The sequence below is a fragment of the Gymnoscopelus microlampas genome, assembly GCF_963454915.1.
Source record: "Gymnoscopelus microlampas genome assembly, chromosome: 13".
Lineage (NCBI taxonomy): Eukaryota > Metazoa > Chordata > Actinopteri > Myctophiformes > Myctophidae > Gymnoscopelus > Gymnoscopelus microlampas.
In genome coordinates, this window is record NC_139950.1 from 37,700,386 (window position 1) to 37,714,233 (window position 13,848).

Below are 13,848 nucleotides of genomic sequence, written 5' to 3' on the forward strand. Positions count from 1 at the left end.
TGCGCTGTTTCAAATTACAGCTTTGTGAAATGTGGAAAAATAATACACACTGCTAACATGCTAATATCATTATAATAAAGATAACAACAACAACAATAATAATAATAATAATACAAAGTGGTAATAAATACATGGAATACATGGGATACTGAAAGTGATGTCATGTTTTTACTTAATTTTCAACTTCTTCCTGTCCATTGTGACTCTTGTTTTAAGTTTGACCTTGATCCTGTTTGCAAATGCTGGGATTCTTGACAAGGAGATAACCCATTATCTCCAGACTTTATCTCTCATTATCTCCCTGTCTTACACCATAATTCCATTCCTGGCTCCTGATATATCAGTGAAAGCTGTTTCTAATAAAAGTGAAAAGGCCAAGTATGAAAAGGAGGTGAGAGAGAGCAGAGGAAGCTGCATTCTTTGCTCCCTGCATGAGAGAAGCTTTTCTGGGTAGATATGAGGTTCCAGCGATCTGGGAGGAGAGGCCGAGAGGGGGCACAGATAGGAGCTAAACATCACCCATGTCGCTCCGGGACATTACAAAAACATTTCGCTCTGTCAGTCTTCAAAGGGACAGCAATTACACTGGAGACACAGGATGACAGGACATCCTGGCATGCTAACGGCTAGGCTATGAGCACTAGAGGGAACGAGCCACACCTTCAAAACCTCAATGAACAGGAGAAACTCATCCTCTCCTCTCCTCTCCTCATCCCCTCGTCTTGACATGGCAATGAGCTACACTAAAGCAGAACCCCAATAGCTCATCTCCATCTCCTCTATGTGCAGAGACGGCAGCCATTGTGTGCCTGTTCCTCTCTCCCCAAGTCAGTTTCCTATTGAGGGTTTGAAAGGGCCATTGAGGGGCCCTGTTTTGGCCCTGCAGCTCACCTGCAGAGGGGAAACTATGGGTCCATTCTAAAGCGCAGCAGCTGCCAGGGCAGAGAGGCTGGCACCCAGTGGGAGAGAGAATAGCAGCCGCAGAGCCTTTCAATACGAAGCCACTTAGTAACAGAAGGCATGTGCCAAGCCTGCAAAACCACAATGAAGAGTCGTCCTTTGGTGTTCACTAAATATCATGGACGAATTACGCTCCCCACCACCCCCCCCCCCCCCCGCCACCCCAACTCCTCATTCTGCACCACCCCCCCCCCCCCCCCCCCTCCCATCTCCTTCTCTCTGCTTTCTAGCATCGCTGTTTACAGAATGATAACGCCGAGCAAAGAGAAACAACATGTAGAGGTGTCCAGAGCAGCTGAATGGGGGTGTGGAGGTATAGACTATAGAGTGAGTAAGTGAGGTAACAGAATGGTCAAAATAGGGAAATGTATAATCGGTAGATTTGAGGTTATCAGTTTGCGTGGTGTAGCGTGGGGAGCATTGCAGTAGAATAATTTCATGTAAAAGAATTGTCAGAATGAACCTCAGCCATGTCAGACGATTCTCCCCTTCTATAGAACAGGACCGAGTATGTATTGAACACTTGAGCATCAGATCAGGCTACAGTGCAGTCTGCTCTCATCACAAGGCTGTCGTAAGAATGTCAGTAGCTGCAGAACTAAGGGCGAAGATGTTACACAAAGACCCTTTCTGCCAGCCAGCTAGCTCCCACACTGACGCTAATTTACGATGCCCTCACAGCAATTTCCACAGTCAGAGAAGTTCAATTGTGTTTTCCAGCTCATTAAGCATTGACACAACAAAGCTTTCATCTACTCCTCCATCCCTTTATCCCCCCCATCTCACCATACACTCATCTTCCTTCCTTTGTCCTGCATGTCTTCAAACTAATCTAATCGAAAGAGATTAAGTGTTAAATATAAATGTGCCTCCTTACTCTGACAAATATCTTTCCCTCTCCCTATATATAATTTTGTTTCTGTGTGGATCTGTGGCCTGGTTTGTTTCAAACATGGTATGTAGTGTGAAGGGTCCCCCTCAGACAGCCATAGAGAGAATTTAATGCTTGTTTATTCAGTGGCCTCTGCTCGCCCCTCCTCTATCCTTCAGACCTTCATGAGAGAAAGTGGAATATTGTAATCTCAGAATAATCAGCTCCGCGTATTTGTTCAGGCTGTCACTATGTTGTGATCAAAGACTCACAGACAAACACATGAAAATGAAGGGTTGTTGTTGAACATAGTAAATGTAAATCACACATTATAAGGAGACAATATTTGCATTCACATATGCATTTAGGTCAAATTATGACAATTGCCTGAAAGTTAGAGAAGAGGTCTTGTGACTGAAAGGTCACACTGGTTCAAATTCCCCGACAGGCTGGGAAAATCTGGGAAGGGGAGAAATAAAGAGGAACCCTTCCAAGGTCCTGTCAAAATGCCCTGGAGCAAGGCATTTAATCTAAAACTTTTCAAGCTGCAGGCTGGGGAAGACGAAGATCAAACTTCATTGACACATTTAAATGACACACAGTCACCTTCTTGTTATTGAATGATTTGCAACAATAAATAAAATGAAAATGGGCCAGGTTAAAACAAGTTTATTTGAAACATGATGAACCTGAGAAATGTGAGGACAAAGTATATACTCAGACGTATTGATACAGTGAAACAAATTTAAAACACAAGTTCTTTGTTATGGTAAACTAAATGTTGTGAAATCCAGTGTGAATATTAAAGAACCATACCAGTGGTCTGGCATGTTTAGTCCTCTGACCTCAACTCATGGTATACAACCATTTTCCAAAGCCTACTATTGTTTGTTTGATTTTCAAGGAAATCATTGGATTCCGTTCATTTCAGTACAATATTAAAATAAACTTGTAGGGACTTGAAAATTGCTTGAAATAGGTAATCCATAAAGCATCAAATATGATTTTATTTTTTAAATCAAAGTTATGTTCTTGCTGCATTTTAATAAAGAAATATTACACAAGAGGGTGTGGTTTACTAGCTAACAAATCTGCCAGAGGGAAATCGTTGTATTTTAGTCTGGTCGTGCCAGTGCTTTACAATTCCAATTGCCAATGTTGGGGCAATTCACGATAATTCAAGATAAACTAGAAAAGTGCGCTCCTCTGAGTGTCACGCTTGAAGGAATCCAGAGGATTTTCCTTTTTAGTTGTAGGTAAAACGTGAAACAGCGCCCTGCCACCATGAGGCCGGAAATACATACAATAAACATATTTACTACTCCAGCAAGTAAGCCAACCCTTACAATTGTAACAGACGATTTCTAGATCCTGTTGAGTCAGCCAGCCAACTTGAACTAATATTTTCTAGAGATCGTGGGATTCCCCAAACTGAATAAATACCACACATATAAACACAATATTGCCGTGTTATATTAGACTTGTAACGAATTTCCCCATGGACAGATATAGCTACAAAGCCTGATGCACCATGGTGGAGTTGAACCCCTACACTCTGCGGTAGTGGGCAGGTACTTCACCACTGTGCCACCCGAGCGCCCTTATGTCCAGGAGCTTAAAATGTGTTTCTACCGTTGTTGCAATGAAAGAATAATATTTATAGGGATGAGGCATTTTTTATTTGAGTACGTCTAGGTATGCTGTCATGCTGACTTGATAACATTCATTCTCTCACAGCAGTTGACCAATCAGACTGCTTGGTCAGATCTACCTGTTCTGTAATACATTTTAGGATTGATGTAAGAGTCTTGCCCAAAAAAAAGTGCCTGGAGAAAAGGTAATTTCCAAATGAAAGTAGAATCAGAATGAGCTTTATTGTCACATCACAGGTGTTGTGGGGGAAAAGTAAATGAAGACAAAATCAAAAAATAAAGTTAATTGGTATGTATGGCCGAGGCTGTGAATAAACAATAATGTGTATTGATAATCCTTTAAATCTCTATTATGTCATTTGTTTTTGTGAATAAAATGTTATTTTGTCCAAACTGTATGGTAGAGTATGCTAATACGCTATAACTTGGTCTCCCTGCTCTTCTATTGAGACATAATAGATCCTGTGTCTAGGTTGGACCCGACCTCTGACACAATCCTGTTTCTGGTTTGACGTGAATTGTGACTGTAGTCAGTATATCATTAATATGTCACCCAAAATACACATCAATAGATCTGCATTTATTTTTGTACCAAATATTACATTTTATAATTATACTATCATTTAAATCAGTTTTGACCACATTGACCCCGGTCAACGAAGTATATAGGATTTATGTGGTTAATACTGTGATGAAACAGTAGAGAAAAACACAGATTCACTGAAATCAACATGCCAATTTCCTACAGTATCTTCTGTGGTTTAGGTGTACATATCCTGTATACACACAGAATTCTTTGATAGAAATCACAATATCCCACAGCTAATGCGAATGACTGCACAGCAAACAATGCTCACCACTGACGCATATTGTTCTGATTTGGTGGTTTGACCTCTTCTGCATTTAAGCTGAGACACCAAGGGGAAAATTGATGTTGTGGCTGAAATTTTTGTGAAAACTAATTCATTGCAAGTTTAGCCTCTGGGGGAAAGATATCCTAGACAGAGAAGAGAAAGAAACCAAATGAGAGTGCATGAGCATATTTTATAGTGTGTGGTAGCATTCTCTGGTCATTCACTTGACCACAAAATGGCTACAGTTTAGTTTATAGTTAAGTTAAGCCATGTCAGTTCCCTCTGTCCCCTTGAGAACCACAGGAATTCTGCTGTCACTATTTCTCCATGGTCTGCAGTCACTCTTATCCAGATGTAACGTTATGGCTTCTCGTGCTAAAAAGACAACATGCTGAGAGCTGTTCACCTGTCTGTCCATGTGAATGTATCCAATTGTAACTCTGAGAGCTACAAATGTAACCAAATGGACCCTTCCAAGACTATTTGTAAAGTCTCAGAGTTAAATTAACACTGAGGATTTAAGTGTGTGCGAGGCGAGCATGACACTTTGTATGTATGTGTGTCAGGTTTCTAGCTGAATTCTGCCTCTGATGTCTCCTGCTCCTCTGCTGTCAACACCTTCATGCAAACGCTGTTCACGTCTGCTATTAAAGCAAGAGGGACAATTAAGAGCCAGTGATATTTGTACATGGCAAGCAGCCTCTCTTGTCGGGGTCATTCTCTAACATTATCATCATCATTATCAAAGAGAGTGCACGCCTTCCATCTGAGTTCCCCTCGGCTGTCAGCGCTGTCACTGAGCTCACCCTAACCCCTGGCGCGCCTGAGGTCCAGAGAGGGGTGTCCGGTTCCCCTCGTCCCCCTTGAACCGCAACAATACAGCAACAATATCTCTGTGTTCACCTGTTAGCACCTGGTGCTGCAGGCTAGACTCGCTGCCGAGGCGCTGCCAACGGAACACTGTGCTCGTCTCTGTTAGACGCCATGTGGAACGCGCTTCCCTGTCATCATGGCCAATATCCAACATACAAACACATGGAGACATAATAAGCCACTCGCTGCTGCTCTGTCAACACTTTCTCCTTCCTCTCCCAAGTCATGTTAACATATAGAGGAGAAATGAGGCCACTTAACCAATCAGCAATCCATCAGGTAATTGCAAAAGCTTTAAAACATCATCTCCCCTGTTGTCAGTGACCCTAAAAAGAAAAAGGCATGAATTAAATATCATCCTTATAACAGATAATCACTTCACTACTTATTAATTATCCACAGCTTAGTATGCCAATGAATATTCAAGTAAAAGAGTCATTCAGGCTGTCATGCTTGTATTTAGTTTTTTAATTGCCCCAATTTGCTTGAAGATGCTGCATTGCCCCTGGTGGCTGTAGTAGGTAAGTGATCATCATTTAACCACTCAAGCCTTTACTCATTCATTGTATGACAAATAGCAAAAGTATTTGTTGTAACCCGACATGTTGTGAGCTTGTAGATCTGCTATTTCCGCTATATATATCTTTTTTTCATAAAATGGAAAAGTTGGAAAAATGTTGAAAAAATTACCCCAAATAGGGATGCCAGGGTTATGTGGTTAAATAAAACCTGCAGGATTTAATGTCAGCCTCAGAAATTACTCCTGGCATGTTTTACTTCACCACACGCTGGGACAGAAATGTTCTCCAGAATCAAACAGGAAATATGTGAAGCTCTGCACTGCCAGAGATTGGGATAATGAAATTGGGGGAAGGGATGGGCTTGGTTCAAGTGCAGATATGTGTGTGCGTGTTATTGTAGGGTGATATGAGTTGACTTCATAGTTGGGTTCAGCAGTGTTTAGTGTTGCTGCTGCACTTCTGCATGTGATCAGAGAGAAAACAGTTCATATGATGATGTGATGCACGCACGCTGGCTACACAGTTCAGACAGTGATACAGATTCTGCCATGATCAGTGGTGACTATCCATGCAAGTTGCGTGAGTTAAACTGTGTGTGCGTGTGCGTGTGCGTGTGTGTGTACACACGTGCACTTTGTGTGGATGTGTGTTTTGGTGAGCAATAATTAGAATGGATTAATAACTGATACATTATAACTAAATTGACTGCTTGAAATCAGTAACATAACCTGACCGATCCACTTAAGGTGGAAAATTGCTCTAGTTCTACTCTATGTCAAGGTCCTCACTCCTCACACCATGACCAACACATCCAATAAACAATCCCCTCATCATGTGATATCTTCCAGCATCAAAGAAAATGAGTAATACACACACAGCAACAGCCACAGAAAGAATGACCTACAAGAGTTACAGAGAAACGAGTTAACTCTGAAGGCAAATCCTGTTAATTTATGGCATGTATCGTGTTACGGTTATTGAAAAAACATATATTTTTGACCAAACAAGCTAGAAACTTGATTTAACTAACAACAAGTTAGTGCCATAGTTACTTTATCTGCCACCTAGACCAGCTCATGTGATTGTATGAAGGCCAGGGGTCCCTCGGCTAATGCTGCAGCTGCAGTCCAATTTGGATGGAATTGATAATCACGGATGATGACATGGGGATCTGTGTGCATATCTACCTGTAAATACTATGAAGGACTGTATATAACGATTTGACAGAAGAACCAACCATTTTGCAATAAATATTTCAAGGATATATATATTTCACTTTTTAATTCATGTCATTGTATCCCCATATATGAATATCAATAAAAGGGTTACCTGTTAACCCTGAAAAAAAAGGAGAAATAATTAACTAATGGCACACAAGGTTTGCAGGGGTACTTAACTGCTGTATACAAATACATATTTGAATAAATATGGTAATGTTTTTAATTTTTGAGGCATTGGCCATCTTTGAGCTGAACATAGAATTTGAATTCACCACCCTTCAATAACCCTAAAAACACATTATGCCATAAATTAAGAACTTTTAAAAAAAGTACATTTTCTAAAATTCTGCCTAGACTTAGGACTAAAGCCTCATTTATACTTTGTTGCAAGACGGCTTAAAGCTGCACCATGTAACTTTCCTCTTCTACCTGGTTTCCTGCGCAAGTGCTGGCATTTTTACCATTAAGCTAATAGAGCCTGCCTGCTTGCTCAGGGGATAAATTGAATGTTGACCTTCAGGTCAAATTTTTTGTCAGATCCTGTGTCTAGGTGAGACACGATCTAAATGTCTCAATAGAAGAGCAAGGAGACCAAATACAACCACCCCAATTGTATAAGTTATATTGTATTGTATATTGTAACATACTCTACCATACAGATTGGACAAAATTACATTTTATTCGTTAAAAACAACAAGTTGCAAAATGCCGCTTTAGCTCTGTCACTTTTGATGCAGAATGTGCTTATTTTGTCTTCCATTCAACGCATCCAACTAGCTTCAACAACTCATTTTCTCTGTGCGACGCTGTCGTACGACAACCTCTAAAATAGTGTTTAGATGGCTAAAACTACAGAGCCTTTATACTAAATGTTACTATACTGTAAATGGTAGGATAAAAATGTTAGAAATCTGACATCCATTGACATTTTGACGTGCCAAGTGTTGGCAGCGCCACTCAGAAACAGGACTATGTTGTGTTATGCTTCGCTAAGCGGGAAGCTCTTCCTTTTAAAGATGATACTGTTTTACCACAAGGCTTCCCGCTGTGCATTTCATAAATGTTTATCCCACACTGCTCCGTACCCTTCCCCAAATTTGCTTTGGGTGACTGAGAACCCTGCCAGTTCTCAGGAAAGAGAGGATACAAAAATAAAATGCACTGTACATAAAGCTTGCTTTGACATGCTTGGTTACCTTCTTAGACAATCTAATGCTACGGAAGGCCAGATAAATTCAACAAGATTCAGATAAAGGACAGGAAGAGACACAGACATACATTTGAACATGAAGCTGATCTGATCATCTGACTGAACAAATGACTGGGGGGTGGATGGATGGGGGGGGGGAGAGAGAGAGAGAGAGAGAGAGAGAGAGAGAGAGAGAGAGAGAGAGAGAGAGAGAGAGAGAGAGAGAGAGAGAGAGAGAGAGATAAACAGTGAAAAAAACTGTTCAGTCACATTTAGCTCCTCAATTTCCCAAACCAAAATACTCATTGTTGACTTCTCTGGCAATTATATGCTACCCAAGGAGCCAGGAAAGATCAATTATTCAATATATAACAATAGAGCTGAGACAAAACAGTGGTATAGCATTCCTGAATCCCTTTTCAAACAGAAGGCATTAGAGAGTGGTAATATTCTTAATGAGAAAGGCAACATGAAGAATGTAATATTGTCAGTAACTAAATTACAGTAATTTAAAGCTTGTATGGTTGCCCAACTATTCATCATCACTGTCACAGAGATAGAGACAGACAGAGAAAGGGTGAGAGGGGGGAGGCTGAGAGAGAGAGAGAGAGAGAGTGAGGGGGCCGAGGGGGAGAGGATGGGTGAGGGGGCTGAGAGAGAGAGAGAGAGAGAGAGAGAGAGAGAGAGAGAGAGAGAGAGAGAGAGAGAGAGAGAGAGGGGGGGGGGGGTCGAGGGGGAGAGGATGGGTGAGGGGGCTGAGAGAGAGAGAGAGAGAGAGAGAGAGAGAGAGAGAGAGAGAGAGAGAAAGAGAGAGCAGACAGACATAGCTTTGGAGGCGCCAGTCGCGGCAGGATCAAAGAAGAACAACCTCGGGGAACCAAACAGTTAACTCCACTTAACCAATTGTCCTACACGCAGTGTGTTGCTGCAGGCCCAGCAGTTCCCATACTGTCGACAAGACTCTCACGTTGTGGTCTCTTTGAAGACGATTCGACTTGATTAATGAGGCCGTACATAAACTATGCCAAAGAATTCCTTGATATAAACACACAGCCACTCCTCCGATTGCTCAGAAGACAGCCCTCTATTATTTTATTTGGGCGATTAACCTACTCGTTAACCACTTAAACCCCAGCAGATCGACACGCTCACAACGCAAACGCGCTACGTCGCATTTTGAGCATTGCGACTATTTTAAGCAAAAGCTTTCCCCACAATAACAGAAAACGGAAAATACACTAGTATTGAGCCCTGAGCGACTCCGGTTACCCATATGGGGGTTAAGTGGTTAAGGAAGACAACACAAAGGGAACGAGGACACAGCAACACAAATACCCATTAACACACTAGCATGCAATGTGAACTATCTCTCATGATGCCTCTATAGGAGTTGATGACATTTAGGAGGGTTTGATGAAATATTATGTGAAATCGCGGACGTTATCAATCAAAGACGAACACTTTCGGAAGCCTGACCTATCACAACACGTTTGAGTGAGCCACGTGGAGAGGCATAGCAACGTGATTGGCCGGGCGGCAAGATGATAGAGAAACTTGTGGAACTTCGTTGAAGGAGCAGGGTTGCCATGTCGGCTTATTATAAGCGACTTTGGGCTTGTTTTTCTGTAAAGTCGCTTGTAAATATTGTTGGTTAGAATGGGTAGTTGCGGGTTGCATTTTTTGGGGCTTGTTTCTAAAGTGTAGTTGCTCATTTTGTGCTCGTTTCCTAATGTTGTTTAAACCAGTGGTTCTGAAATATTTTCATGTCTGTCAAGGAAGCCTAAAAAGGACACCCAAATTAATATGTAGCCTATTTGTGCCAGCCTGCCAGGGACCCCCCATACAAGATTTGTGTTGATAAAAAGTTTCAAAGATATTTGAAAGTAGCAGATTTGAAAATAGCAGATCTACAAGCTCACAACACGTCACATCAAGATGCGTTGTGAGCTTGTAGATCAGCTATTCTCAAATAGCCAATGTAGACATTATACATATATACATGTAGGCTACATGGTTGCTTGTTTCTCTCGCAATACCTGGCAACACTGGTAGACCTACGTCCGTGCGTAAAACTGAGCTCACCGCGTAATTGCGCAGCCAGCATCGTCAAGAAAGAGTCGCAGCCAGCAACAGAACAAATTATTCTTGAGAGTGAAACACGAAACAAACAAACAGCCGGGGAGTCAGTGATTGACAAGCCCAGGCCAGCGGCAGACAGAGAACTTGTATGGCACCCCATTCGTGCATCATGATGAATCCTGCACCGGGATCACCCATCACCACCACCACTACTCCTGGGGAGACGTTACCAGGGGACCGCTGCCGAAAAATAGGAATCGATGCGCTCAAGAGGCTAGATCTGTCACCTGTTAGAAGATGTATGGACAAAAGTTTAAATCTGCCGTTCAGTGTGGAATCCTTAATATCAGACAAGACGCCGACGACCACCAGAACCCACTACTCTCCCCCAGAGGCTGGTTCAGGCGTCCAGTCAGACGGGACCGGGGCTGGGAGTCAGTCACCAGGGGACGTTTACGTCCAGTCAGATGAGGCTGAGAGTCTCCAGTCACCAGGGGACATTTACGCGCACAAGCGGCTCCAACGGAGTGGAGAAGCGGCCGACCTCAGTGACAAGGAACAGAGTCCCTGGTTTCACACTTCATACGCCTCCCCTCCAAGTGAGTTTGCTGTCATTCTCTCTCTCACGTTTACGTGTAGCTACTGTTGGGTTACATTCTACTAACTGAAGTGTAGCTATCCTCCTACTGTAGATTAAAGCAGTGGTTCCCAAACCTTTTAGCTCAAGTCCCAAAAGAGAAATTAGACGTTTGCCCCGGTACCTAAACTAGTGAAAATAGCAGATCTATAAGCTCACAAAGTGATGCTAAGCGCCGCGTTGTGAGCTTACAGATCGGCTGTTTTCACTACTTCTTCAACATTTGTTTTCTAATTTGTTTTCTTTTGAATGTATTTTTATTTATTCATGGGATTCTTTTGAAAACTCTTTTTTATTCATGAAAAATTATGCTTTTGTATTATATATAACAAAGGTTTGACATTCACTCGTGACTCATAAAAATGTGTCCACGACCCATAAATGGGTCCCGACCCACTGTTTGGGAAACAGTGTATTAAAGTATCCTGATCGTTCCTCGCTACCTGTTATCTAAAAGTGCCGCTTTCACTTTGGTGATACACAAGATGCCTTTCGTGTGTTTATCCCTGTATTATGTTAACCAATTTTGTGAAATCACTTGGTTGGAATCTAATATTATTATTTGGCTGTGAGTGACCTCCTGATCTGTCTTTCCAAATGAACTTAGAGGAGGGCGGAGTAGATCGTGACCCTTTTTGCTTTTTACTCGATTACCAAATAAATGCTTGCTCAATTATGACAAAAATGTAACCGGATCTGTCTGTGAACTGTTGGTCGTGTTTTTTTTTTATTCAATCTCAAATATGAAAGTCACAATTTCACTTTAACTGGAACAACCAACCCCGATTGTTCCCATCTATATGGCTCAGTTATTCCGCTATTCTAAACGTCACGGTAAACTATTCGTAAAAAAAATCAAACTCATAGCAACTGCTCAGAGACGTGTTTTCTCTATTACAGGACTCCCCAGCCCGACCTCGTGCCCTCTACGGAAACACAAGAACAACAGAAAACCCAGAACTCCCTTCACAACCTCTCAGCTGCTCTCTCTGGAGAGGAAGTTCCGTCAGAAACAGTACCTTTCCATCGCGGAGAGAGCGGAGTTCTCCAACTCCCTCAGCCTCACAGAGACCCAGGTCAAGATATGGTTTCAGAACCGCCGGGCCAAGGCCAAGAGACTACAGGAGGCCGAGCTGGAGAAATACAAGCTGGCGGCCAAGCCTCTGCTCCCGGCCTTCGCCTTCCCCTTCCCCCTGAGCCATCATCATCCGTCCCTGTACGGGGCCCTGCATGGACCAAGGCCTGGCTTACCGCTTCCAGGACTATTCGGTGGACCATATGGGATGTACTACTTGTCTTAACGTTGCCTTTTTTTTAAAGACTTGCTATAAACCAGTGGTTTCCAAGCAGTGGGTCAGGACCCAATTGCGGATCGCGGGTCCATTTGTCTGGGCCGCGAGTAAAATATCCCCTTATTTCTTTTTTTACATTTCCTACATTTTGTTTTTAATTATTTCAAAGATATCCCCCTCCCCCAAAAAAAATCTAATATTTTCATGAATTAAAAACAAATTCAGACATTTTTCAAAATACTTTCATAAGTAAATACCAAAAATCAAAGCAAAAAACATTAATTTGAAAAACAAATGTTTAGTAGTGAAAATAGCCGGTAGATCTGCTATTTTCACTAGATCCCGGGCAAATGTCTTAATTTCTTTTTTGGGTCTCGAGCTAAAAAGTTTGGGAACCACTGCTATAAACTATGCCGTTATGTCAATATGCTGCATATTAGTCAACAGGCCTATTCATTACAGACTCGTTTCCCTACGCATATCATACTCATGTCCATGAGATCGTTTTGCATAAAACCCTTTAATGTTGTGAGGCAGACTGTTTAGTGTAAGGAAATTATGTCCCAAGATTTATTTATTTTTTGATGCCCAGTAAAGGCTGACAGTAGGGTTTTAAAGAATATTTGGGTTATGAATGCTTTACTAAAGCTTTACAATTTGATGCTTATCAGATGAATGCAATTTCCAGGGCTAAATGGGCAAAAGGTATTCCAGAAAACATTCTTAATAGGCCTATGGTAATAAAAAAATGAATAGAATCTTTTTCTATCCCGCCTTAGAACCAAAATGATTTCAAAAAAGCATTTCAAGCTTGGAAATGTCCCCATACAGACCCTCACTCTGCAAGAACCATTTTATAGTGACATGTGAAAATTAAGGCTTTTGACATAAAATAAATGAGAAACTAACTTAGGCCTAAAATGTATTGAAGGTATATTTAAGGATATTCATATCTATAACTTTTATAATGCATTATGTTTGTGAGTGGGTACTCTGACATGCACTAGCCAATATTTATACGACTAAAATATATTGTTTTGAATGTATGTGATCTTTCTTAATTTGCTAAGTTTGCTTGGAGAGTCCAAGACCTTCACATTTTAAAAACCAGTCAATAGCCAAATTAGTTATTGCTGTGGCCTTTGCAGAAACTTCACTTTACAAATAGGAAATGGAAATGGTTTACAATGGTATAAAATGGCTTCAAATGACTTAACCCTATAATAGGTTACCATGAGCCATGCAGTAATTTAAGGCATAAACAGTTTATCGGTGAACCACTGTATTTTCAGGTGATGTTGATCTAACATAATTTTGAATTCACAAAGTCACAAATATGAATATATTTAAAGATTGTCGCTTTACAGAGATAGTTACCATGGTTTGAAAGTTTAGGAATTACTCTAAAGAAATTTCAAAACCTTGTGACACAAATGTTAAGTCCTCTTCCAAGCCTAAAACCAACAAGAGATATTCTACTAACCACAGTAGAATGTTGAATTGTGAGCAATGTATCATTATTGCTGGAAGTGTAAATAATAAACTATTTTTGCAAACTTTTAAAAAGATAACAGTGATGGATTACAGATATCTATATTTATAGTCATCAATGTACAGTGTATTCATTGGTGGTGAAAATGTTTTTTACAACTATTAAAATGATTCCAAACAGGATATCTTGTGTGGTAATATAAATTCCA

General features: G+C 41.1%; 1 protein-coding gene across 1 annotated transcript; it reads left to right on the top strand.

The window, feature by feature from the left end:
* The first annotated feature begins 10,254 nt into the window (after nt 1-10,254).
* On the top strand, nt 10,255-13,824 carry msx3 (muscle segment homeobox 3). The gene is made up of 2 exons (XM_084076357.1): nt 10,255-10,818; nt 11,757-13,824. Exons 1-2 carry the CDS (start codon nt 10,368-10,370, stop codon nt 12,155-12,157), a joined length of 852 nt encoding a protein of 283 aa, XP_083932483.1. The 5' UTR covers nt 10,255-10,367; the 3' UTR covers nt 12,158-13,824.
* The last annotated feature ends 24 nt before the right edge of the window (nt 13,825-13,848 follow it).